Raw genomic sequence first — 25,496 nt, forward strand, 5'->3', positions numbered from 1 at the left:
CTATATGACTAGATCAGAGAGAGAATACGCAATCGACAACCATGAACATAGAAAACGATTAACTCTTGTTGAAGAGAGAAATTGCCAGTACAAGCTCATCAATCTCCACTAATTTACACCATTTTACAACGCCAACATCAACCAAATCCCATCGCAGAACCCATCTCTCAGACTCTCACTTGCCAGGGACGAAGTTGGTGGCGTATGCCCACGCGTTGTTGTTGACTGGGTCAGCAAGGTGGTCAGCCAAGTTCTCCAACGGGCCCTTGCCAGTCACAATAGCCTGAACAAAGAATCCAAACATGGAGAACATGGCCAATCTTCCATTCTTGATTTCCTTTACCTTCAGCTCAGCGAAGGCCTCGGGGTCATCGGCGAGGCCGAGGGGGTCGAAGCTGCCGCCGGGATAGAGCGGGTCGGTCACCTCTCCTAGCGGCCCACCGGCGACGCGGTACCCCTCGACGGCGCCCATGAGAATAACTTGGCAGGCCCAGATGGCCAAGATGCTCTGGGCGTGCACCAAGCTTGGGTTGCCCAAGTAGTCCAATCCACCCTCGCTAAAGATCTGGGAACCGGCCTTGAACCAGACGGCCTCGCCGAACTTGACACCGTTGCGGGCTAAGAGCTCGGGGAAGACGCAGCCGAGCGCGCCGAGCATGGCCCAGCGGCAGTGGATGACCTCGAGCTCGCGGTTCTTGGCGAAGGTCTCGGGATCGGCCGAGAGGCCGGCGGTGTCCCAGCCGTAGTCCCCGGGGAATTCACCGGTGAGGTAGGAGGGCGCCTCGCCGGAGAATGGGCCGAGGTACTTGACACGGTCCGGGCCGTACCATGGGCTGCCGGAGGACACGGGCTTAGGCTTGCCGACGGTCTTGCGCATGGTGACGCGGCCTTCGCCGAGGATTTCAGAGGCGGAAGGGGCCAGCTTCACCGCCTTGCCAGCGAGTGAGGGGGAGGAGAGGGCCATGGTGGCAGCCATTGAGGAGATTGGAAAGGAGTTAGGACTACCACTAAAGGATTGGAATTGAGTTGTTGGTTTGAGAGAATTGCTTGTAGTTAGAGGTATATGAAGAGGGGCCGAAGGTTAGAGTTCTTATCCATAGAAATCTCTATCTTTGATCTCATTGGTCAAGCGGATTTATGGCAATGGTTGGAGTCGCAAGCGGTGGCGAACTGAGAACCACTACTGCTTGAGATACTTTGGTGGCCTGGCTTTAGTCAGAGTGAAAGAATCTCCTTAAGAGAGTGGTGATTGGTTGTTGTAGATTTTTGCTCTTCCACCTAGCGTCGCCTCCGAGTGAGTCAGCATACGAACTGGAATTGCAACCCTCCTCTGATTTTTATCTGCAAGCATTAGGAGATATTTACTATCAGAGATATTACGGGGTCAGTTCTTTGGCCATAATACGACAGTGTATGGTATCAGACAAGTTTTTTTTTGTGCTCTTTCCTTCTTTTCCTTTGCGAAATAATATCTGCGGTCTCTTGGATAACTTGGATTTTTTATTTTAGGGGTAAAGTCAATATATAGTCTAATTGATGTCCACCACTTATATTCATATGTATTACTCTTCACTGTTAACATAAAAGAATATAATGATTATCAAGTCTTCGGGACCTTTGAGAGACGAATAATAATGAAGATGGCCATGAGAGGGCAGATACTTAAACTGCAATTCCTGTGTAACAGTTCACAAGTAATTTATGTAACGATTTCCAAAGGTATAATTTCTCCAAATCAATCAGAGAAGTTTTTGTTTTTTTGAGAATAATTAATTACACAGTGAACCTTGGCATGGCAAATATATAGATACAGGTACTTGGAGAGCACAGTTGTTAAGGTCCGATGTGGATCGACCTATCTCTGATTCATCCGCAGTGTATATGTGTCATATGCTATTTGGTAGAACCCAGATGCAATATTCCACTTCAGATTGCTGATATCCCAAAATCAAAAATCGATTGCCAAACAAAGGATCCAACGGCTGGACGAATGATAACTCCAACTTATCTAGTCATCTGCCAATGAGAAGATGCATAAAGATATAAAACAAGATAAGAACTTATATCCATATCATCCTTCGCATCCTATATAATTCCATGCACGTTCTACCTCCACTCCATCTCCAACACCATCAAGCTCAACCAATTTAGGAGACAACTACTTCCAATCTCTTCAATGGCAGCCACCATGGCCCTCTCCTCCCCTTCCCTCGCTGGCAAGGCGGTGAAGCTCGCTCCCTCGTCCACCGACATCCTCGGAGAGGGCCGTGTCACCATGCGCAAGACCGCCGCCAAGCCCAAGCCTGTCTCCTCTGGTAGCCAGTGGTACGGCCCAGACCGTGTAAAGTACCTCGGCCCATTGTCCGGTGAGGCGCCATCCTACCTCACCGGTGAATTCCCCGGGGACTACGGCTGGGACACCGCCGGCCTCTCTGCCGACCCCGAGACCTTCGCAAAAAACCGGGAGCTCGAGGTCATCCACTGCCGCTGGGCCATGCTCGGGGCGCTCGGCTGCGTCTTCCCCGAGCTCTTGGCACGCAACGGTGTCAAGTTCGGCGAGGCTGTCTGGTTCAAGGCCGGCTCCCAGATCTTTAGCGAGGGTGGATTAGACTACTTGGGCAACCCAAGCTTGGTGCACGCTCAGAGCATCTTGGCCATCTGGGCCTGCCAAGTTATCCTGATGGGCGCCGTCGAGGGGTACCGCGTCGCTGGTGGGCCACTCGGGGAGGTGACCGATCCACTCTACCCCGGCGGTAGCTTCGATCCCCTCGGCCTCGCAGAGGACCCCGAGGCCTTCTCAGAGCTGAAGGTGAAGGAGATCAAGAATGGAAGATTGGCCATGTTCTCCATGTTTGGATTCTTTGTTCAGGCCATTGTGACCGGCAAGGGCCCATTGGAGAACTTAGCTGACCATCTTGCTGACCCCGTCAACAACAACGCGTGGGCATACGCCACCAACTTCGTCCCTGGAAAGTGAGTGATCTCCGGCCCCTGAGAGTTGAGTTCTTGCCTGCTCCCTGCCAAGTTAAGATCTATCGGCAGGGGGTGTGTATCAGTATTGTATCTGATAAAAGTTCTTCCTTTCTTTAATCACTTTTCCTATCCATGAATTCAAGAGTGTGTCTGTGAATTACATAGTGAGTGCTGTTGTGGACTGCATAACAAACTATTATTTCAAGATACAAAATACGGTAAAAGAAAAGATAAAAATGAACAATTTCCAATTTTGAGTTCTTATCCCTAAATCTGACTGAACTTCACCTAATAACTCTCAGGGAATAAGAAGGTAGGCCTTTCTCAGGGATCACACCAGAAGCAGAGGAAGAGAAGTCATGCATTGCGATACCTTCTCTAACCTTTGCATGAGTTTCTGCATCATTCTAAAACGTGGAGACAGTTCCAACTTTCTCATTTGAACCTTTTATTCAGTGAGAAGATTTTGTAATCCCGGATAAAGCATTCCAGCTCCAATCAGGATAATTCATAAAACAGCGAATAAAATTCCTGCCAACAAGCCAACGTCATATGGAGAATTTTGGGCCCCTGTTATGCCGTCCACATTGATCCCAAAAAGACCTATATTTATGGAAAGAACCAAAAAACAGTCAAATTTTCTCCACGTCGGACCTTTACCGTGCTTCCGTAACAACTGGTTCTTTCAGTAGGCTCAGCAGCATTAGAGAATTAAGCTTTTGCTTTCTATTTTAAAAAACAATTTTACCTCGTCTAATCCATCTTCTATTCTTAATCACTGCCAGATTAAGGTGTCTCTGCCTACTATCCCTGAGGTGCTCGCTTCGAGCTTCTGCGATGTTCCCTTAGATGAAGACATTAGATCCATTCTCACGGGTCTTTCTCCAGACAGAGCAACCGATTCGGATAGCGTTCGGATGGCGTCCATGCCGATTCTTTCAGCTATTCCGGTCCGACCTCGAAGCCGCTACATGTAATGTTGTTAAGGACTTAAGTCCTTCTCCGATGACATAGACTTGTCTATGAACGAATCCGTCATTATTGAAAGAAAATAAGAAAGAGAGGGTCGGCTGCAAGGAAGCGATTCCTCATATATGGGCGAGTTGCAAGGAAGCAATTCCTCATGCATGTGATGTAAAAACATTCCTTTGGCGTTGCTTAGTCAATGCCCTCCTTCCTAGTGTCGAGCTCCACAAGCAGCTTCCTACTCTAGAGTCTAGACGACTTGTGTCCATCCTGTCCTGGAAGCTCTATGCCGGAGTCCTTTTAGGCTACCTTGTTCACCTGCCCTGGAAGCTCAGGCTCGACTCAAATGCTCCTTGTCTCAAATGGTTGATTCTATCAATTCGAAACCTACGCAGCTAGCCTGCTCTTTTAGCTTGATGTAGTTTTTATGGAGTGAAAGAACTTGCATACTGACTGCAAAGATTTGCAACTGAATGCTACACACTGGGGAGATGTGTAAAACCTTATCCAATTAACATTTTGAGCTGAATTTCGATCGATAAAGTGTATATATGGGACATGGACTTACATGTTCAAAACCTCCCAAGAGATCCTCCACCAGATTTTCTGTCATAACACAAAATTAAAACACACTTCCGCATTAGTCAAAGAAGAAATTGCGTTATAGCTAGTAAGTGAACTAAGTAGGCGTCTGAACTATGAGAACGCTCTCTCTCTATGACGAATCACTAACTTCTTGAGGGGTTAAAGCCTTAAAGCCTTAGAGGAGTTAGGAGAATTTCCTGGCAACAGGTTAAGCTCCTAGACCCACTTGTCTGAGTCTCTAACCCATTCAAGAACTTGTCCGTAAAGAATGGGCAAATCCACCTCCGGGTCTCTATAACCTTAAACTTGAATAAATCACATTTGTTTATGGATTCATCAAACAGAGAGAGAGAGAGAGAAGAAAACACATAAACTAATGTTAATAAGGTGACCATGAGAGGGCAGATGCTTAAACTGCAAATTTGTGCCCAATTATTCACAAGTATTTTATACAATGATTTGCAAAGATTAAATTTCTCCAAATTATTCAGAGAAGCTTGGTAGAGGTCCGACGTGGAGAAAACTCAGCCTGGGCCCAGAATCGATCGACCTATCTCTGATTCATCCGCAGTGTATATGTGTCACATGCTGTTTGGTAGAACTCAGATGCAATATTCCACTTCAGACTGCTGATATCCCAAAATCAAAAATCGTTTGGCAAACAAAGAATCTAACGGCTGGACGAATGCCAACTCCAACTTATCTCGTCATCTGCCAATGAGAAGATACATAAAGATATGAACAAGATAAGAACTTATATCCATATCATCCTTCCTATCCTATATAATTCCATGCACGTTCTACCTCCACTCCATCTCCAACACCATCAAGCTCAACCCATTTAGGAGACAACTACTTCCAATCTCTTCAATGGCAGCCACCATGGCCCTCTCCTCTCCTTCCCTCGCTGGCAAGGCGGTGAAGCTCGCTCCCTCGTCCTCCAACATCCTCGGAGAGGGCCGTGTCACCATGCGCAAGACCGCCGCCAAGCCCAAGCCTGTCTCCTCTGGTAGCCAATGGTACGGCCCAGACCGTGTCAAGTACCTCGGCCCATTATCCGGCGAGGCGCCATCCTACCTCACCGGTGAATTCCCCGGGGACTACGGCTGGGACACCGCCGGCCTCTCTGCCGACCCCGAGACCTTCGCGAAAAACCGGGAGCTCGAGGTCATCCACTGCCGCTGGGCCATGCTCGGGGCGCTCGGCTGCGTCTTCCCCGAGCTCTTGGCACGCAACGGTGTCAAGTTCGGCGAGGCCGTATGGTTCAAGGCCGGCTCCCAGATCTTTAGCGAGGGTGGATTAGACTACTTGGGCAACCCAAGCTTGGTGCACGCTCAGAGCATCTTGGCCATCTGGGCCTGCCAAGTTATCCTGATGGGCGCCGTCGAGGGGTACCGCGTCGCCGGTGGGCCACTCGGGGAGGTGACCGATCCACTCTACCCCGGCGGTAGCTTCGATCCCCTCGGCCTCGCAGAGGACCCTGAGGCCTTCTCAGAGCTGAAGGTGAAGGAGATCAAGAATGGAAGATTGGCCATGTTCTCCATGTTTGGATTCTTTGTTCAGGCCATTGTGACAGGCAAGGGCCCATTGGAGAACTTAGCTGACCACCTTGCTGACCCCGTCAACAACAACGCGTGGGCATACGCCACCAACTTCGTCCCTGGAAAGTGAGTGATCTCCGGCCCCTGAGAGTTGAGTTCTTGCCTGCTCCCTGCCAAGTTAAGATCTATCGGCAGGGGATGTATATCAGTATTGTATCTGATAAAAGTTCTTCCTTTCTTTAATCACTTTTCCTATGCATGAATTCAAGAGTGTGTCTGTGAATTACATAGTGAGTGCTGTTGTGGACTGCATAACAAATTTTGGGCCCTCTCTACTAGGCGAAATGTAGAAGGTCATATTCAAACTATTATTTCAAGATACAAAATACGGTAAAAAGAAAAGATAAAAATGAACAATTTCCAATTTGGAGCTCTTATGCCTAAATCTGACTGAACTTCACCTAATAACTCTCAGGTAGTAAGAAGGTAGGCCTTTCTCAGGGATCACACCAGAAGCAGAGGAAGAGAAGTCATGCATTGCGATACCTTCTCTAACCTTTGCATGAGTTTCTGCATCATTCTAAAATGTGGAGACAGTTCCAACTTTCTCACTTGAACCTTTTATTCAGTGAGAAGATTTTGTAATCCAAGATAAAGCATTCCAGCTCCAATCAGGATAATTCCTATAACAGCGAATAGAATTCCTGCCAACAAGCCAACGTCATATGGAGAATTTTGGGCCCCTGTTATGCCGTCCACGTTGATCCCAGAAAGATCTATATTTATGGAAAGAACCAAAAAACAGTCAAATTTTCTCCACGTCGGACCTTTACCATGCTTCCGTAACAACTTGTTCTTTCAGTAGGCCACCACCTGTGAGTGGGCTCAGCAGAATTAGAGAATTAAGCTTTTGCTTTCTATTGTAAAAAACAATTTTACCTCTCATCTAATCCATCTTCTATTCTTAATCACTGCCAGATTAAGGTGTCTCTGCCTACTATCCCTGAGGTGCTCGCTTCGAGCTTCTGCGATGTTCCCTTAGATGAAGACATTAGATCCATACTCACGAGTCTTTATCCAGACAGAGCGCCCGATTCGGATGGCGTTCGGATGGCGTTCGAATGGCGTCAGTGCCGATTCTTTCAGCTATTCCGGTCCGACCTCAAAGTCACTACATATAATGTTGTTAAGGACTTCAGGCCTTCTTCTCCGATGACATAGACTTGTCTATGAACAAATCCGCCATTATTGAAAGAAAATAAGAAAGAGAGGATCGGCTGTAATAATCTAATGTTCACCAACGACCTCTTCGTCTTTGGCAAGACCTCAATCAAAAAAGCCTCAAAAGTTGAAGGCGGTAGTTGACCTTTACTGCAGGATCTCAATCAAGCCATAAATTTCACGAAATCCGCTATCCATTTCAGCAAGTGCATGGGCACTTCCTGTCGGGATAATGTAATTGCTGTCCGTAGAGTCAAACCTCTAAAAATCCAAAATTTATCCAAAATTGGGTGGCCAAAATCTCTCTCATGCCGGCCGCCCTGTTCTCATAAAGTCAGTGCTATGCTCAGTGCCTATCTACTACTTGCCAAGCACTATCCTGCTTTGTAGCATTCTTGCAAAGCTGAAGCTCTCTTTAGTAATTTTTGGTGGGGATTTGATGATGAAGAATGCCACATCTACTGACGGAGTTGTGACCCATTTGCAAACTTATTTCTAATCGTGGTCTCGGCATTAGATCTCCCTCCTCACTCCTCAGGCAATCAAGCGCTGGTTCTCAAGCTAGGGTGGCATCTCCTCAATTAACCAACTAGCAACCGGGCTTCCATTTTGCTAAGTACTTACTTCTCAAGGACCTCATTATCAGAAACTAGTATGAATCCGAGAGCGTCATGGGTTTGATCCTTCCTCACCCGAATGAAAGATCTCTTTAGCGCTAATGTACGTTGGCTTGTCGGCAAAGGTTCAACAATCTCCATTTCTCAAGGATCCATGGTTCCATGGATGCGAACCTTAGTAGCATCTCCCTCTCGTGGCGTCTTATGTAAAACATCTCATGCAGGAGCCTTCTTGGAACAGTGACCGTGTTCGTAACCTCTTTACTCCGACTTTGCGGAGGCATCTTGTGCATTGACCCTGCAACTACTTCGACACTGGACAGCTTGGCCTAATATGGTTTTAACCAAAGGAGACTGGGCTAGCTCTGCGCCATCCAACATTAGTAGTCTAGTAGATCCCCCTTTGTATAAGCTGATATAAATGGGGCTACTGCAAGGAAGCGATTCCTCATGTATGTGCAAACATTCCTTTGTCGTTGTTTGGTCAATGACCTCCTTCCCAGTGTCGAGCTCCACAAGCAGCTTCCTATTCCAGAGTTGTGTCCATCCTGTCCTGGGAGCTCTATGCCGGAGTCCTTTTTTAGGCGACCTTGTTCACCTGCGGATTTTTCGGGATCAGGCTCGACTCAAATTCTCCTTGTCTCAAACGGTTGGATTCTATGAAAATGAAGCCTACGCAGCTAGCCTACTCTTTTAGCTTGATGTAGTGTTTATGGAGTGAAAGAACTTGCATACTGACTGCAAAGATTTGCAACTGCAAGCTACACACTGGGAGATGTGTAAAACCATATAGAATTAACATCTTGCGCTGCATTTCGATCAGTAAATTAAAACACACTCCCACATTAGTCAAAGAAGAGATTGCGTTATAGCTAGTAAGTGAACCAAGTAGGAGTCTGAACTATGAGAACGCTCTCTATGACGAGGCGCCAACTTCTTGAGGGGCTAAAGCCTTGGAGGAGTTAGGAAAGTTTCCGGGCAACAGATTAAGCTCCTAAACCCACTTGTCGAGTCTCTAGCCCATTCAAGAACGTGTCCGTAAAGAATGGGCAAATCCACCTCCCGGTCTTTATAACCTTAAACTTGAGTGAATCACATTTGTTTATGGATTCATTAAAAAGAGAGAAAGAGAGAGAAGAAACCACATAAACTACTGTTAATAAGGTGACCATGAGAGGGCAGATGCTTAAACTGCAAATTTGTGCCCAATTATTCACAAGTGTTTTATACAATGATTTGAAAAGATTAAATTTCCCAGATTATTCAGAGAAGCTTGGTAAAGGTCTGACGTGGAGAAAACTCAGCTTGGGCCCAGAATCGATCGACCTATCTCTGATTCATCCGCAGTGTATATGTGTCATATGCTGTTTGGTAGAACCCAGATGCAATATTCCACTTCAGATTGCTGATATCCCAAAATCAAAAATCGATTGCCAAACAAAGAATCCAACGGCTGGACGAATGATAACTCCAACTTATCTCGTCATCTGCCAATGAGAAGATGCATAAAGATATAAAACAAGATAAGAACTTATATCCATATCATCCTTCGCATCCTATATAATTCCATGCACGTTCTACCTCCACTCCATCTCCAACACCATCAAGCTCAACCAATTTAGGAGACAACTACTTCCAATCTCTTCAATGGCAGCCACCATGGCCCTCTCCTCCCCTTCCCTCGCTGGCAAGGCGGTGAAGCTCGCTCCCTCGTCCTCTGACATCCTCGGAGAGGGCCGTGTCACCATGCGCAAGACCGCCGCCAAGCCCAAGCCTGTCTCCTCTGGTAGCCAATGGTACGGCCCAGACCGTGTCAAGTACCTCGGCCCATTGTCCGGCGAGGCGCCATCCTACCTCACCGGCGAATTCCCCGGAGACTACGGCTGGGACACCGCCGGCCTCTCTGCCGACCCCGAGACCTTCGCAAAAAACCGGGAGCTCGAGGTCATCCACTGCCGCTGGGCCATGCTCGGGGCGCTCGGCTGCGTCTTCCCCGAGCTCTTGGCACGCAACGGTGTCAAGTTCGGCGAGGCCGTCTGGTTCAAGGCCGGCTCCCAGATCTTTAGCGAGGGTGGATTAGACTACTTGGGCAACCCAAGCTTGGTGCACGCTCAGAGCATCTTGGCCATCTGGGCCTGCCAAGTTATCCTGATGGGCGCCGTCGAGGGGTACCGCGTCGCCGGTGGGCCACTCGGGGAGGTGACCGATCCACTCTACCCCGGCGGTAGCTTCGATCCCCTCGGCCTCGCAGAGGACCCTGAGGCCTTCTCAGAGCTGAAGGTGAAGGAGATCAAGAATGGAAGATTGGCCATGTTCTCCATGTTTGGATTCTTTGTTCAGGCCATTGTGACCGGCAAGGGCCCATTGGAGAACTTAGCTGACCACCTTGCTGACCCCGTCAACAACAACGCGTGGGCATACGCCACCAACTTCGTCCCTGGCAAGTGAGAGTGATCTCTGGCCCCTGACAGTTGAGTTCTTGCCTCCTCCCTGCCGATTTAAGATCTATCGGCAGGGATGTCTATCAGCATTGTATCCGATAAAGTTCTTTCTTTAATCACTTTGCAAATCTACTACACTTTGCATGAATTCAAAAGTGTGTTTATCCATTACATAGTGCTGTTGTGGACTGCATAACAAAGCTTGGGCCCTCTCTATTAGGTGAAATGTAGAATGTCTTATTCAAACTTCAAGATACAAAATACGGTAAAAGGAAATGATAAAAATTATCTATATACAATTTGGAGCTTTTATTGCCTAAATCTTTCTGAACTTCACCTAATAACTCTCAGGGAATAAGAAGGTACCCCGTCTCAGGGATCACATCAGAAGCAGAGGAAGGGAAGTCATGCGTGGAAAGACCTTCTCTAACCTTTGCATGAGCTTCTGCATCATGCTGAAATGTGGTGACCAGCTGTTGGAGTTCCAACTTCCTCACTTGAACCTTCGCTTCAGTGATCGGATTTTGTAATCCAAAATAAAGCATTCCAATTCCAATCAGGATAATTCCTATAGCGAATAGAATTCCTGCAAACAAGCTGAAGGCATATGGAGTATTTTGGGCCCCTGGTATGCCGTCGACATTAATCCCAAAGAGACCTGTAATTATGGAAAGAACCAGCCCACAACCTCCAAAAATAGTCAAATTGTGGGTCACGCGGAGACTTCTATCCTGAATAGCAAAATGGTCAAAGTATACTCAGCTCGTAGCTTTGTTTCTCAAGAAATTTAGATGAAAAAGGAACTATAACTGATAGCTATATACCTGCAACCATGCACGAACAGTGCTCTGCATAACATCCTGAACAGTGAACAATCGGCCGCGCACAGCTTCTTGCTCCTCCAACATTTCCCTAGTACTTTTTCTAATACCATTCAACATATCTCGAGTGGCATTTCCCCTCAAATGTTGGAGAAGCTCAAATATGATTTCTTCCCTCGCATGCAGTGACCACTTCACTCTTATAACCTGGTATGGAGAATGCTCAGATAATCAACACCAGAACAATTGGAATATGCATACAGGCATAGATTGCCTTCTATACATGAATATTTGATGATAAACTTAATCAAACTAAAAGTAGTAGACATATTACTCCTTTATAAACATAATGATCAATAACAATAGAATAATCTGAAATTGACGCAACAAATTTATCAGAACAATAAGAGAAATACCTGAATTCATTTTCCAATAGAAGCTGAATAATTCCAGTCATTAGATATGCTATCAACTGATAACTGATCTTATGTAGTGTACTAACTCCTTAAATGATATACATGTCAAAAAACATGAGGTCTCCAAGAATACAAGGATCAATAGCATTTGTCAAGCATAATATATAAGTTGAGACATGTTCTAGTTGGCATATAATAGATAATCACCGTTTAATATTTTTCCTGCAGATTTAAACTGCCCACAGAATCCATTCAAAATGACATGCAGCGAAAAGCAGAACACATACAGAAGGGTTGCGAAAGTGGCACTTCACAATTTATATAATGAAGCCATAATTTATTTGTCACAATTACCCGAGCACATTTGATGCATGCCATAGATATGAAGAGAATGGTGCCTTCCCAAGTTAATGAAATCTAGCTAAAGTATTACATTAAGTGTCCTACGAATAGAACAAAGGCAATAACATTAAGAAGTGGTGTGACCATTACCTGTGTTGCCAACCTCCTTATTTCTTGATTCAGTATTAAACTGAGTAAATTCAAATCTTCATAATTCCTCCTGGTCATGAATGCAATTTAGGTAGTTAGCTTAGCTAACTGTGAGCGGCATAAAAGGCCAAAGTATTCAATATCAACCATAAAGTAGTACCTGTTGACAAACTTCAACTCAATTTCATCTGCTTCTCCAAACACATATTTGCGAAACAATCTGGAGAAAAAAATCATGCATCAGAACAGAATTCATATGATCAAATACTGACAAATTAGACTAGTCAAGTAAAATGTCTTTTCTTCAAATTTGCTGCTAAGTTGCTAACCTGATAAAAAAACTGAAGATATAATCTATAATCTACATCAAAACTAACATCAACTATGTGAACATTCCAGAATTTTATTCAACTAGAGAAACAAACTTATAGTAAGAACCCCTTCAGATCAAGACATAGCATAGTTTTTAATTATATTATGAACTAGAAGGAGGAGAAAAAAGACTATATTAAGGTCACCTATCATCCCATCGAGAAAGACGACAAGCCAAATGTGCTATGACTTCATGAACTGATTTAGGAGCTTGACTTCCGCCAGCAAGAAGAAGCTCCTGAACATAATTAAACCACTATAATAAGCAATGAGCTAAAATCCATGGATTTGAGGAATCATCTTTTAGATGGAATCATAGAATAGAAATATTATACAACTTATGGAAATTTGTTACAGATACCTGAACTTCAGTTATCCCCAACACATTTATGTTGGATGGAGAACCTTTGACATGCAATGCAGTTATTAAAAAATTCCGTGCTTGCCACGATCGAAGCACAATCGGTATGTCATCTTCCTCCTTAAATGGATCACCAGCAGATTGACCAAGGAGCTCAAAGAGTAGCCCACCTGCAACTCTAACTGGGACCTGAACAGTTAATGCAGCCATGCCCAATTAATCATACTGGGATATCCCTATCAAATAGTGGTAAGACATGAACATAATTAAAACAACTAAACTGGAGAACATTGTAGATGAATTAAGAAATATTCTTTCAAGCAGTACCACTCTATGATATGCAACCACAGATAATTGCTTACTAGTTACATATGAGGATTTTAGTAAGAATGAAACCTATTCTTCAGATGATCTTTTCTGGGAAAAAAAAACACCCTCAAAATCCCTACTAGTATTGTCTAATAAATAAACTTCATGAAGTCATTCTTAGTCAGATTCCCTGTCTACAATGCGAAAAGGACAAGGCACCTGCATGAAGCAACTTCTCCCACTTGCCAAAGAGTATTCTTTGGTGGGCTTGTGAAAAGAATTCTCACTTTGAATTAATGGTTTGTAATGACATATAAGGTATGCTTCAAAAAACTTCAAATATTTTGTACAAATCAATCAAATAAATATTCCTGGGTCTATTTCAACAGCATACAATTCTCTAGGAAAATTTTATTCAGCTGAGTTCCTGCATTACTGAGCATCTCAAAGGAGATTCTTTCTAGTGGAAAAGGATACTGTATCATGCTACTTTAAACTTAAATATTTTAAATTAAGAGGATCTAGTGACTCTAATCTAGCAGAGTTATCCTTCTTCTTCCTATATGGTTTCAGATCAAATTTCAATCTCAATGGTGCCAACTTAGAATTATGAAATCAATAAAAAAAATGCATGCTATTCTTCTTGTTCTACAGTTTTGATATGTCTGTTTTATTTGTTTGTCTTTCAACAAGAATTCAATGGAATAGTCAAGCAGGTAGATTGACGTAATCATGTAAAATTGTGCATTCATAGAAAGAGAATAATATAATATGTGGAGGATATTCATCCTCCTAGATCTAATGCAAGCAACAGAATGCCAGGATCCAAAGAATTGGTGGTATAGATGCAAAATGCATAGCCTTATCAACAAATTCATTTTTAATGACGGATAAGCAACTACACTGTGAATACTCAAATCCCAAAACAAGCAACGCAAAGATATGCGAATAGTACATAAACATTGAGTATCAAAAGCCCAACTACATAAGATGGTTTGATTCAAGAAAGATAATCAATGCTGTGCTGGGAATGATTAGAATAGATTACGCTTTAAGATTTGCATTGTGAAGAATGAAATGATGCAGGGGAAAAGAATGAGATGGTCCAGCATGTGTGTTGCTCGTGTCCACAAGAGAGTGTGAGAATGTGAGAGCGAGTCAATGTGTATGCATGTTAGAACTGCAAATATAACCACTCCATGAAAATGGTATTATAAGTAATAGATCACCTCATACAGGAGGTGTTTCATCCGATCACTGATGAGCCGATTCTCATCTCTCAAAGCAGTGCTGATGGCAGGATGCAACCAGTGAGCATTACTTAACCATGCATCTATGGATTTATGACCTGCAGTAACATGACACCACCAAGTGGGCCCTGCTGGACGCTCCCAGTAGGGAGCTGCAACATCAGCTACGGTGTAATCATCCTCATCGTCAGTAAGATCTATTTGCTGGGAGGCCCAGCTAGCATCAACCTGGACCCTCTGAACCAATTCTGAAATCCTAGACCATCCAATAGGAACCCAATGGCTGTCTGAAGTTGTCCTGTTATATATAGGGTTTCCTTTAATGTCATCAGGTTGAGAAGCTTCATTGGCATTTAACTTGGAAGAATTGTTGTTAAGCTGTATAAGTGATGTGGATTCTGATAAGCTGTTCTCATTTGAATTAATCACAGAAAGGTTACTGGGTCCACATCTTAATGTTTGTTTCTTCGGATTCAGACCTTCTCTCCGGTGTATATGATGGATCCTTGGGAAGATTTTATCTGAATTTGGTGTCTGCTGACCTCTAATAAACTCAAAAGCACAGATGAGCCCATCGGTCCAAAGCTCATTGGCTGGTGGAGCATCCTTGCTCAAGCTGAATTTGCTGACTTCTTGCTTCTTACATCTATTGCTTATATCATCTGAATGTAGGTCATTTGTCTCGCTCATTCTTTATCTGAAATGAAATGTTTATAAGGCAATAAATTAGTCGCTATATGAATAATGACAATCCAGAGAATGAAGATCCTTCTGTTGCCTAAAATTATATAGGAAATCTGCCATAAGTACCCATTTTTAGATAGTTATATGACAATAGAAACACAAGAACTTATCCAGAAATAATAAGGACAACAGCAAATGATGTACCTAAACTCAAGAATATGTGAAAAGGAACTGGAAAACAATATGTGCAATGATCACTTCATATTAACATACAAGAAAGCATCTTCACCTATTAGGAAAATTCATTAGGATAGTGAAAAAGATACTAAAATAGAGCTGAACATCAAAGGCAGTTAACCTGTTGGTCCATTATGTATGCAAGTCAAATCTTCCTGCTAGAAAGTCACCTGATATTAAGAGCTTAGACAAACCTATTCTGTTTCTTCTTTTCCGTCTTTCCTCTTGTTTCTCCAGTGATGTTCAGTACTGAGTTGTGGAGTAGATGTCACAAAATGTTCCTACAAAAATCTCATGTTATCTAGCATTTAAAGGTGCTACCTTTACAATAAATAAAATGAAACAAAACATAAAACTTGGCATGTCTGGCTGCACAATTCATATACGCACAATTCATATATGCACAATTCATAGAACAAGACATAAAGAGTGATGACAGGACGATATGCACAATTCATATATGCATATATCGTCCTGTCATCACTCTGACTAATAGTGGTATTCAAAATATCCGCAACTTTACCATAAATTTACATAAAAGCTATAAATCTGCAAGATCTACCCAGGTCATCAATTTTACTTGCATATGCATTGAATTTTTTTTTTATTTTACTTTTTCCTAATTTGTCACAAGATTTCACCCCAAACTTGGGGACACCCCCTACAATATTGAACATGCAATATAAGCGCCAATATCACTTATTTATATTTTCAAGTTTCACATAAACAAATTGGTAGTTCCACATTCCTGTGCATGACGTAAAATTTCAACCCAAAAATTAGAGAACTTCTAACCACTGAAGATAGTTAAAAAAATCTGTCCTTCAATTTACTGAAACTGACGAGCCCTTACTTTAAACATCACGCCTGAGACCTCTAGATTCTCATGGAGATTAGGTCCCAAAAAACTCATTCGATCTTATCTAGCAAGGACATTTCAATCACTTCTGCAAGAAGACGAAAAGTACATTGTTTGCGAGTAGAAAGCTAGGGTATAGGATACCAACATCTCTCGCGCGATAGCTCCCAACTCCGAGACGTCATCGTGTAACCAAATTGTAATCAACACCAACCAAATGGGGATACCAAAGAACAAAAAGTAAAAAATCGCATAGAATTAATGAAGAAACTGCAGAAATTATATAATAATTGAAGCTAACGGCCGGTATTTCTGATTTCCGAGAAGGAGATTGTCCTCCAAATAAAAGCACTTAGAAAAACTTTAAAAAGAAAAAAGTACGATAACACAAGAACAAGGATTCTACTCGAAATTTTCGAAAAAACAAAGGTAAAAAAACGGAACAAGAGACAGAGAGAAGTATTACAGATTGAATAACATCTGGAGTGGCTGCTGCTATTTACTTTTCGAACTTTTCGTCATTCTTTTGCCTAGGAGGTAGAGCCAAATATATACAGTCGGTTAGGCCACACCATTACTTGGCGACAGAGAAGAGGTGGCTAGTTCCGTGAATGGTACATCAAATGAAGGCAGCTGAGGTTCGACAAAGTTCGCCGGGACCAACCCAACCAGTAGGATTAGATACCCTTAATGATAAAAAAAGAAGGGAGAAGATTAGATACCCTTGCTAAAGAGGTTATAAGATAGAGTTTAACCATAAATAATTATTATTAAAATAATAATTTAATAGTTTAGTAGCTTAATGATTTAGTTTAATATCTCGACTTAGTTGAAATTTTGATGAAATTTCGATCATCCGATCATGCGGTTAATTTGCAAGAGCAGTTCAACAATGCGACGACTTAAAATATTATTTTGCTGACATTTAGTTTGAAACAATAGTACGACAATACATCCAATTTAAAACTAAAATTAAATAGTTTAATATATTAATTAAAATTTACTAAAACTTAAATGTATCTTAATCTCCGTAAGTCTTTGGATTTTTAAATAATAATTTTTTTTTAAAAAATCCGTATAGTGGAGATCCCGAGTTCAATATCTCGACTTTGTCTGGCCATCGTTCCTCGACAGATCTAGAATTGACGCAAATACGTAGGGGAGAAATTGGACCATTATCGGGTACAGAATCGGATCGCGTTCGAATCGTAATTTGAAAGTGAGCATCTTGCAGAAAGAAGATAATTTCCCAACTAATGTAAATAAAGATGTTCTCTGGAAAAGGCTTGCAAAAGGCACAGTAGGAAGGACGCGACAGGATAGTAGAAAACTTCCAAGAAAACACAAGGCTCAACCTGATTTCATTTAGATCTCACTGTATATTTTCTCCTACTCAACAAATTTGAACGATCAACTATACAGTTTATCAGATTTATCAGATTTACCGAACGAATATCATTAATCACTATACAGTTTATCAGCTCATTATTACATGAAAGAAAGCATGATGACGTTTTCCACGAATTATTTACTGATTACTCAACCAAATGCAGCTAGTGGGCAATACTTGTAAACCAACCAGCTTTTTCCGATAGCCATTAGAGGAAGCTATGATTCAATTATCATCTTCACATTGGAGTTCTCCTCAATGCCGGAAAGTCTGTATCCATGAAGAGCTTCTGAATAGAAGGCAAAAATGCGTCTTCTCATCTTAGGAGAATATCTTTCCTGCATAAAAGAAAGAAAAAGAAAAGCAGAATATTACTTTTCATAAGCATTTCCCTGTATAGTGGTGCTAAGATATATTCGTTATCTACCGACAATTACAGTTTAGCATGTCGAAGCCTATCTAGTTAGTGTAGGTGTCCTTAACGCTCCATTTTGCCCATGTATTTGGATTTATCCTTCAACAAGCTACATGCAGTCTAGTAGCAACTTTTTTTCCTTGATTGATGAATAACCTTTCTAAAAGTTAGATATGATGCATCTCCCAGCTTTCTAATAATGTATCAAATCTAAAAAACATGATCAAATGATTAACCAAATAGTTAAGACTTAAGAGGTCATCTCCACTTGCTAGGATAGCCATTTATTGAATGGATACCTTGATGGGGCTGCCGAACAGGTCCTACAGCAATTGGACACCTGGAAACTCTCCCAGAATTGACGGGAAATAGCCAATTATAAGAACATAGAAACAAATCAGTAGATAGAGGCACTGACAAGAGTAGATGAATGAGATATGACATACCTGGTTTATCCCACCCCTCGAAATTGGCACCGTGAAAAATAATGCGTGACTTCATTTAGAGCTGCAACCAACAATCAATTACTACCGAATGCCCAGATTTTATTCTCGAGTTTGACAAAGAAAGAATACCTGGAAGACGAAGGAAATCAGGTTCTATCCCATTTCCATTGATGTCCCTGTGACTTGGTGTGACATACTTTCCAATAGTGACCACCACACCAGAACCATCATGAAGCTCAAAAACCGATTGTATCAGACCCTTCAAAGATTCTCACATATAAAGGCACAAAAATAAGAAAAATCAGTCTTTCAGCACTTCCCATACAATGCAGATAAGATGATCCACAAAAGATGAGATAAGTATCATTCATACCTTGCCAAAAGTCTTTTCTCCCACAAGAACAGCTTTGCAATTATCATGAAGTGCTGAAGCTACCTAAGAAGAAGTTTCACAAGTCATGATTCCTTACAACAATGAAAACTTTGATAAATAAAAAAAAATTTGTTCGCAGCACTCACTATCTCACTTGCACTTGCAGTCCTATTATTCACTAAGATCTGCATAAGAAGAAGCAAGTAAATAACCAGGTCAAGATTCTATTGTGGCAAATGTCTATGCTAATACTCCTCTAGCAATACATGAGAACTAGCATTAATAAGTCAATGATTGTGACAGCAGAAAAAGTTTTCCACTGTATTGAAATTGAAAGTATTTAACTGTTTCCGTCTCATTTAGCACTTTTAACTAATTTGGTCCTCAGAGAAGAGGGTATTCCTACATATTAAAATTCTTCTTCCATGACCCAGAGAAACATAGCAGATAGCTGCTTGGTAAATCAAAATTTTAAAATAGAATAAAATAAAGTAGATAATGCTGACAACCCTCTAGTTTGTTACTATAAACAAGGATTGCACATATTATGTATTGCAGCTTATATTTTAACCATGATGCTCAGAGCCAAACATTTCTAATTTGACTTGGAGGACTTGGAGTTTAAACATTAAGCATAGTCCTTACATGTAACAGGAACTAAATAAGTGCTATATTTGCATACTATGAGAGGAGTGGTAACCAAAGGTCCAGTTTCAGCAACAATACTATTTTGGACCTGGCGATCCCTTCCAACTGTATAGATGATCTGCAGATATATGCCAAAGATAAGAAAGAATGAGAACTGCAATGTCATTAACGACCAACATCTAGGAAATGTAAAGGAAAGTATTCAGTGTACGAAGCATCACAAAATTACTGTATCTACAATACTATCAAATATTGGGAGAGTCATACTGTTTCTCCTTTGGTTAAGAAGAGCTTCGAAACTTCTATCCCAGCCTGTTAAAATGAAGCTAAGATTATGAGAAGCAATTAAAAAAATGTAGAAGTACAAGATAAATTTTTTGGGAGAAAAAAGGGATCTTTGAATCATACAGTCAATGTTCCTAAATTGGAATAACAAGTAATGAGCTACATTTGGCTCTCTGGTTTACTATTAGCCATTATTACACTTGTTTCACATGTGAATCCACATCTACACAAAGTTAAGGGTTCTTTCTCTTCACCATTCCCATATTTGAAACTGATTATTAGACACAGTACAAATTATAACATTTATTCTTAAAACTTTAGACTCCTCTTACTGAACTAAATTGTCGCCTCTATTTTATTTTTTGACCTCTTTTATCAATTTCCTTCTAACTTTATTTCCTTTTGTTTCTCCATCAATGATCTCAAATTTTGGCAGACTAGTGAATTTCCCTGGATTCACGTATTTAACCCTACAAACTTCCATAAAATTTTGGATCAAAATTGAAATAAGTTTTGATGCAAGAAGCTTTTGGTGTCAGTGTTGAGGATGAGTAAAGGTGGTCCATGATGTATAAAGGGGAATATCCAGATCTCTTATAATCCTAGAAACATAGGCAGGATTGTTAAATTCATTTCTAAAGTCAACTGACCATTTCTTTGTATACTTCAAAGCTCAAATATGTTTACTCAAAGTGCGTCATTAAAGTTGCTTACTTTCTCATATGCTTAATAGTTAATAGTTAATAATCCTTTCTATATTTCTAAATTCTGTCTTCACGATAAGTCATTGTTTTTCCATCACAGTTATTGGCAATTTGGCATCCTTTCAAGTGATTTTTGCACTTGTTTGCTGAGGTCCATCAAATACTAGTTGGTGGGTGCAGTAACTGTTTAGACTATCATGTCAGCAATCCTGATGCATGATATTGCTTAAACTAGAGTTCAGTTATTCAAGCCAAAATAATTCAGTTTCTCTATTCTGGACTCCAAGTGTTGCTCATGACATTTAGAGAAAATTGTGTGTCATAATTGATAACTGACGAAAGACAATCAGCAAGTTATCTACATACTTGTACAAGTCCACCAAGATTATCCCTTAGATCCAAAATAAAATAGGAGGCACCAGAGCTCTGAAGGCGTCTCAGTGCTGCAAAAGTCAAAAGCATGTCTCAGCAACAAAAATAAACCATGTTGAAGCGACTTCCATATCAAATTCTTGCAATGTGAGATAATTGAATAAGTTTTCAAATATGAACTTGCAAGCAGAAAAGAGTTTCAAAACTTGGGTCCTAGACTTTCTGAACTACAGAGCACAACATAAGGGGTCTTATGGACAAATGAATATTACCTGTCTACGTTCTCATTATTTATCAGGGTTTCAGGAATCAAGCTAGCATTTCAAGGTTAGAAATCATCATCTTACTGTTACATATATATATGCACACTTAAAGAGTCAAGACCACTGCACCGAAATTGAAGAGATGGAGCAACAGAAAACGGAGAAGGATGAGCATAGTTGGATGCATCACATTTAAGAAAGAAAATTGCTACAGACAATTAAATGACTAAATGAGGACAACTTGCACAGGGAACATTATTCTACTAACAGGATTCGGTGAGATTCTCACATCAGGAAATGAAAAACAATCAATATCAAGGTTAAGCGGTTGGAAACATACCGGTGACCAGATCTTTCTTTGCTAGCGCATTGAATTCTTTTATATGAATATATCCAGCTGAAGAATCTCCATTCTCCATTTTCTCCAGGCGGTAAAATACAGGAGTACGGGCAACAACTTGTCTTTCCACTTTGATAGACTGGACTGGTCCACAATCACCATGTTTAACCTAAAGTTGGACATGTTAAATTTGAACATTATAAAACAATAAAGAAGAATCCTCATGCTATACCTAACAAAATTTCTCAAACACAACCTCAATAGTCACAAAAGTTTCCTTCGGACCTTGTAGAAGAGATGATACATCAAATGCTGACTTGCCCCTTACATCTATGCCATTAACTGACAAAAGCTCATCCCCCTAACAAGATAGATAATAAAAAACAAAAGCAAAGCCATTACTTGGCAAGTATGACAACAGAAATTTCAATACAATTGAGAGCAACAATTTGAACTGGAACTAAATTTGAAAGAACATCTACTACAGAGACAAAACTCAAGAACTTCAACTAATGTGGTCAATATAGATCATATTACATAGAATTAATACATAATAAAGCACTACACAACTACATTATGCAAATTTTCTGATACAATCATAAATATTTAATTAAGATGGTAATAAATGAAAAGGGAACATTCTTTTAGCCAATGATTTGAGGAGCATTTGTCAGATAAGAAGATAGATAAGTAGTTGAAAAAAGTTTCTCAGAACCTAAATGTCTGAGGCATCCAGAATAACAAATATATGAAAAGTAGAGTATGCTATGAGAAAGGTAAAGACTTCAAAATACATCATAGAATTATAAAGATAGAGAGAACGAGTAGTATGATTTGTAATAATATCACTTTAGCTATAAAATCTAGCATTTTATATATTAGGTCCCAACGCTCAAACAATAGCATTAACAAATATAACAAAGCAGTAAAAGAGCATTTAATGAAACTGAAAAGTATTAAAAAAAGAAAAAGAAAAAGAAGAATAATGAGCACACATATACCAAGGCAAGGGAAAAAGAAGAGGCTGAAAAATCAAAACCAGTTATATTGATTATCACCCTGCAGCTAGGGTGGCTTCCAAATTATCGAAGAGTGAAAAGACAATAACCTGAACAAATATCTAGCCCCCTTATTAACATAAATTCTTGTTAGAGGCATATACACCTCCACATGTACCACATCAAATGACCACCTTTATCTAATGCATGTACGTGCTTTTAGAATCACTGGTATAGGAAGTTCACAAGAACAGCCCAAAAGCAAGGAATATTGGCAAAAACAAATTTTAACAATAATAAATTTATATGATTATTGAGTTCAAAGCGGGGTAAAAAAAGTAAAAAAGAATGAGATACCTGTCTAACACCTGCAGAATGAGCAGGTCCATCTAATATGATCCCTAATACCTTCAACTTGATAGACCCATTATCATCAGGAACCTCTCTCAAGTTTACTCCAATCCCAGTGACATCATACTTCGCCATCTTCGAGAACTTTCCTCCAAGATAGAAGAATTACATGATGAAAACTGCAACATTATTGAGTACTTACAGCAACGAAACAACTCAAACAAGTATAACCAGGCAAGATATTAAATTTTAACCAAAAGAGTAAGAAACGTGCAACCAATCAGCAGCACTGAGCATAGATATATTATTATAGGTGAAAAGAGAGGATATTGGATGAAAAATCAATTCAAATATATACGCAACCTACAAATTTATAATAGAATCTATTAAGTACTAACCAAAGGAGTAAGAAACCTGCATTCAATCAGCAGTATGAGTGTCAGAGATATTAGTGTAGATAAAATGGGTGAATACTAGATGAAAGAACAAAACAAATATATTTTTAACATGTTCACAATATAAGAAGAATATTGTAGAAACTCTGGAAAGCTATATGCTCAAACAAAAATAGTTTACAAGTATCTCTACATATTAATGGAAGTTGGAAGAAGACTAGAACACAGAAGTCCAACTATGAAATACCAGAACATTTTCGAACATATTGATGGATATCATGGGAGGCTAGGAGCATATATCCAACATATTTTCTCTGTTCCCACTAACTTTTTTTTGACTGACTGAGTATCAGTCTATCAGACTTTTGGCCCTGCAGTGTACAAATGACCACCCACATGACCACCTTTTTCATTTCACTATTGACAGGTTTCTCTTCAATATACTTATGAGAGCCAACCTAACTTGGTTGCTTTAACTTAGTGTGAAAGCAAAATTTTGGAACCTCTCTTTATCACCAATATCCAAATAAATAACTAATTGTTCTGTTGCTTGACTTGCTTCACAGAAATAGAAATTCTATGTGATACATCAATATCCAAATATACTTCCATTTCCCTATCAGTAGGCAATAGCTACAATACATGTGAAACAGCAATTATGAAGGTTTAGAATTCCACAAGATCAAATATCACTTTTCTCATGAAATGACAAACTAAAGAGTGAACCATGAGAAGGCAAGAAGAAACACCAGTTACATAAATCCCTTATCACCTTTGAAGGGAGTTAGGAATCAACTTACTTCTGCGGGAGGAAGAAACCGGGTATACGGGTCACCCAAGCTAGCCAACATTTTCCGAATGATTTCATGAGCTTTAGATCTTGTTTGGATTTTTCTTTGAAGGATATCTTGCTTCTTTTGCTGCAACATTTAAAGAAGAAAATCACAATATAGAAACAACTGGAAGATATATATAGTTAACTAAATAAAAATCAATATCAGAAGATGCTTCAACCTATGAGAAAATACAGATAATCCAAGTAAAATGCCAATGAGACAAAATGAACACAATGCTTCATGAAGTAATCACAATAATTCCAAATTATGGAAAAAAATATTAGAATATTGCTTTTCTAAATTCTAACAAGCTGGTCATCTGTTTATCTATTTCCACTACCAGAATTGCAATCTCTTTATGTCAGATAATTGCATGATCCTCTGCAATTTAACTGTCTCTAACATATTTTGGACAGTGCTAACAAGATCCAGACAAATTTCCTTGACTCAAGGCTGAACAAGCATAACCTAATCTCAATTCATTAGCTCTTCACAGTTCACACCACAATCTTCCTTTTTTTAATGCATCATGATTCTTTTACATACCTTTCATCTTTTCTATAATCATCATCTATGAATAATCTGTGGAGTGCTCTGCTTCGTCTCTGTAATAATAATTCCAATCCATGTCCTTCTCCACTAAAACAAGCTCCACATCAAGCAGCAAGAAAGGATATTTCCCAAAGATACTAGCGATGTAACTCAATAAACTGTTCCAATTTACTCTTACACACTAAGAATTTTTACAATCTCCGATCAATTACTACCAAAAGAAAACAAACAAACAAATAAACAAATTGACACGGATTCATGTAATCAAGAAGACAACCAATACCATCCACATCTCAGGCGACCAGGGGCGCCGCCCTGCGTCAGGGAGGAAGCTCTCGTAGACGACCTCCCAAGCCTCCTCCACGAGTTCCTCGTTCGTCACAGGATGCGGCGATTCCCCCACTGGCGTAGCCGCCGCCTCCTCCGCCCCGGCCGCCTCTTCACTGCAGAGCTCCGACGGAGGAGAATGGATTGGCTCCTCCGACGCGGAGGCGAAGGGAACAGGAGCGGAAAAGAGGAGGGAGAAGGAGAGAGCTCCGGCGAGAGCTCGGAAGAGGAGGTTTTGGAGACATGGATGGGTGCCGGGGAGGCGTTTGATGGCTTGTGGCTTAGAATAGTTGGTAGTGAGATTAAGAAGGGAGGAGGAGAGTGTTTTGGGGCGGTGGTGAGATTGGTGTCTTGGTGGGAATGAGAAGACGAGTGAGGAGTGGAAGCAGCAAGAGACGGGAGGCATCCTCTAATTGGAACGATAACACCCTCCTCTTGAGCTTTCACTATTGACGAAGGAGATGAGCGGCGATTTTATTATCCGGCTCTATTTATTTCCTCTTTTTTGGATGGTGATATTTATTTGCAGCGGAGGAAAAATGAAGAAGAAGAAGAAGCAATGTTGATATAGTTTCTTCTTATTTTTCAAAGATATCTACAGAATTTGTTAGAATTCATGAAGAAGATATGATAGAAATTAAATTAAATAGCTCATC

At 40.8% G+C, this 25,496-nt stretch overlaps 6 protein-coding genes across 15 annotated transcripts; 3 read left to right on the plus strand and 3 right to left on the minus strand.

The window, feature by feature from the left end:
* Positions 1 to 48: 48 nt before the first annotated feature.
* On the minus strand, positions 49 to 1,484 carry LOC140789218 (chlorophyll a-b binding protein, chloroplastic-like). The gene has a single exon (XM_073138821.1). The coding sequence runs from the start codon at positions 974 to 976 to the stop codon at positions 176 to 178; it is 801 nt and encodes a 266-aa protein (XP_072994922.1). The 5' UTR covers positions 977 to 1,484; the 3' UTR covers positions 49 to 175.
* Positions 1,485 to 2,097: 613 nt separating this feature from the next.
* LOC140788017 (chlorophyll a-b binding protein 40, chloroplastic-like) lies at positions 2,098 to 3,133 on the plus strand. Its single transcript, XM_073137098.1, has one exon. It carries the CDS (start codon positions 2,177 to 2,179, stop codon positions 2,975 to 2,977), a length of 801 nt encoding a protein of 266 aa, XP_072993199.1. The 5' UTR covers positions 2,098 to 2,176; the 3' UTR covers positions 2,978 to 3,133.
* A 2,194-nt stretch (positions 3,134 to 5,327) lies between these two features.
* Positions 5,328 to 6,351, plus strand: LOC140788111 (chlorophyll a-b binding protein 40, chloroplastic-like). Its single transcript, XM_073137241.1, has one exon. It carries the CDS (start codon positions 5,395 to 5,397, stop codon positions 6,193 to 6,195), a length of 801 nt encoding a protein of 266 aa, XP_072993342.1. The 5' UTR covers positions 5,328 to 5,394; the 3' UTR covers positions 6,196 to 6,351.
* A 3,117-nt stretch (positions 6,352 to 9,468) lies between these two features.
* On the plus strand, positions 9,469 to 10,515 carry LOC140789245 (chlorophyll a-b binding protein 40, chloroplastic-like). The gene has a single exon (XM_073138867.1). The coding sequence runs from the start codon at positions 9,551 to 9,553 to the stop codon at positions 10,349 to 10,351; it is 801 nt and encodes a 266-aa protein (XP_072994968.1). The 5' UTR covers positions 9,469 to 9,550; the 3' UTR covers positions 10,352 to 10,515.
* A 22-nt stretch (positions 10,516 to 10,537) lies between these two features.
* On the minus strand, positions 10,538 to 16,831 carry LOC140789244 (uncharacterized). Of its 8 annotated transcripts, none has more exons than XM_073138866.1 (9): positions 16,612 to 16,831; positions 15,481 to 15,535; positions 14,345 to 15,062; positions 12,807 to 12,995; positions 12,592 to 12,683; positions 12,234 to 12,293; positions 12,074 to 12,143; positions 11,169 to 11,372; positions 10,538 to 11,075 (listed from the first exon to the last, which is right to left on the minus strand). In XM_073138866.1, exons 3-9 carry the CDS (start codon positions 15,053 to 15,055, stop codon positions 10,692 to 10,694), a joined length of 1,710 nt encoding a protein of 569 aa, XP_072994967.1. In that variant the 5' UTR covers positions 15,056 to 15,062; positions 15,481 to 15,535; positions 16,612 to 16,831; the 3' UTR covers positions 10,538 to 10,691. The 8 variants fall into 8 exon arrangements, with proteins under 8 accessions (XP_072994967.1, XP_072994966.1, XP_072994959.1 ...); XM_073138865.1 differs by having other exon boundaries at positions 15,408 to 15,535; XM_073138858.1 differs by having other exon boundaries at positions 15,481 to 15,567.
* Positions 16,832 to 17,476: 645 nt separating this feature from the next.
* On the minus strand, positions 17,477 to 25,381 carry LOC140789793 (carboxyl-terminal-processing peptidase 1, chloroplastic). Of its 3 annotated transcripts, none has more exons than XR_012109251.1 (14): positions 24,797 to 25,336; positions 23,926 to 24,045; positions 22,737 to 22,874; positions 21,638 to 21,742; positions 21,382 to 21,550; positions 20,773 to 20,849; positions 19,685 to 19,729; positions 19,415 to 19,535; positions 18,916 to 18,954; positions 18,770 to 18,832; positions 18,526 to 18,655; positions 18,397 to 18,457; positions 18,250 to 18,290; positions 17,477 to 17,873 (listed from the first exon to the last, which is right to left on the minus strand). XR_012109251.1 is itself a non-coding variant. In XM_073139631.1 (14 exons), the coding sequence occupies exons 1-12, from the start codon at positions 25,244 to 25,246 to the stop codon at positions 18,402 to 18,404; spliced, it is 1,476 nt and encodes a 491-aa protein (XP_072995732.1). In that variant the 5' UTR covers positions 25,247 to 25,381; the 3' UTR covers positions 17,477 to 17,873; positions 18,250 to 18,290; positions 18,397 to 18,401. The 3 variants fall into 3 exon arrangements, 2 of the variants coding, with proteins under 2 accessions (XP_072995732.1, XP_072995733.1); XM_073139631.1 differs by having other exon boundaries at positions 19,452 to 19,535; positions 24,797 to 25,381; XM_073139632.1 differs by having other exon boundaries at positions 19,452 to 19,535; positions 22,737 to 22,909; positions 24,797 to 24,811.
* Between the last annotated feature and the right edge of the window lie 115 nt (positions 25,382 to 25,496).

The sequence above is a fragment of the Typha latifolia genome, chromosome 5, assembly GCF_019914945.1.
Source record: "Typha latifolia isolate L0001 chromosome 5, TyphaL0001v2, whole genome shotgun sequence".
Lineage (NCBI taxonomy): Eukaryota > Viridiplantae > Streptophyta > Magnoliopsida > Poales > Typhaceae > Typha > Typha latifolia.

Bases quoted from the DNA above. Each gene is read 5' to 3' on its own strand.
- LOC140789793 (XM_073139631.1), bottom strand. From the start codon at position 25,246: ATGCCTCCCGTCTCTTGCTGCTTCCACTCCTCACTCGTCTTCTCATTC. The intron at 24,046-24,796 runs GTATTGGTTGTC...TAAATGTTGCAG, and splicing joins GGTCGCCTGAGATGTGGATG to CAAAAGAAGCAAGATATCCT. The intron at 18,656-18,769 runs GTATGAATGATA...GAATCTTTGAAG, and splicing joins GAGAAAAGACTTTTGGCAAG to GGTCTGATACAATCGGTTTT.
- LOC140788017 (XM_073137098.1), top strand. From the start codon at position 2,177: ATGGCAGCCACCATGGCCCTCTCCTCCCCTTCCCTCGCTGGCAAGGCG.
- LOC140789245 (XM_073138867.1), top strand. From the start codon at position 9,551: ATGGCAGCCACCATGGCCCTCTCCTCCCCTTCCCTCGCTGGCAAGGCG.
- LOC140788111 (XM_073137241.1), top strand. From the start codon at position 5,395: ATGGCAGCCACCATGGCCCTCTCCTCTCCTTCCCTCGCTGGCAAGGCG.
- LOC140789218 (XM_073138821.1), bottom strand. From the start codon at position 976: ATGGCTGCCACCATGGCCCTCTCCTCCCCCTCACTCGCTGGCAAGGCG.
- LOC140789244 (XM_073138866.1), bottom strand. From the start codon at position 15,055: ATGAGCGAGACAAATGACCTACATTCAGATGATATAAGCAATAGATGT. The intron at 12,294-12,591 runs GTGACCTTAATA...TTTTTTCTCCAG, and splicing joins CTTTCTCGATGGGATGATAG to ATTGTTTCGCAAATATGTGT. The intron at 11,076-11,168 runs GTATATAGCTAT...TTTGCTATTCAG, and splicing joins CTGTTCGTGCATGGTTGCAG to GATAGAAGTCTCCGCGTGAC.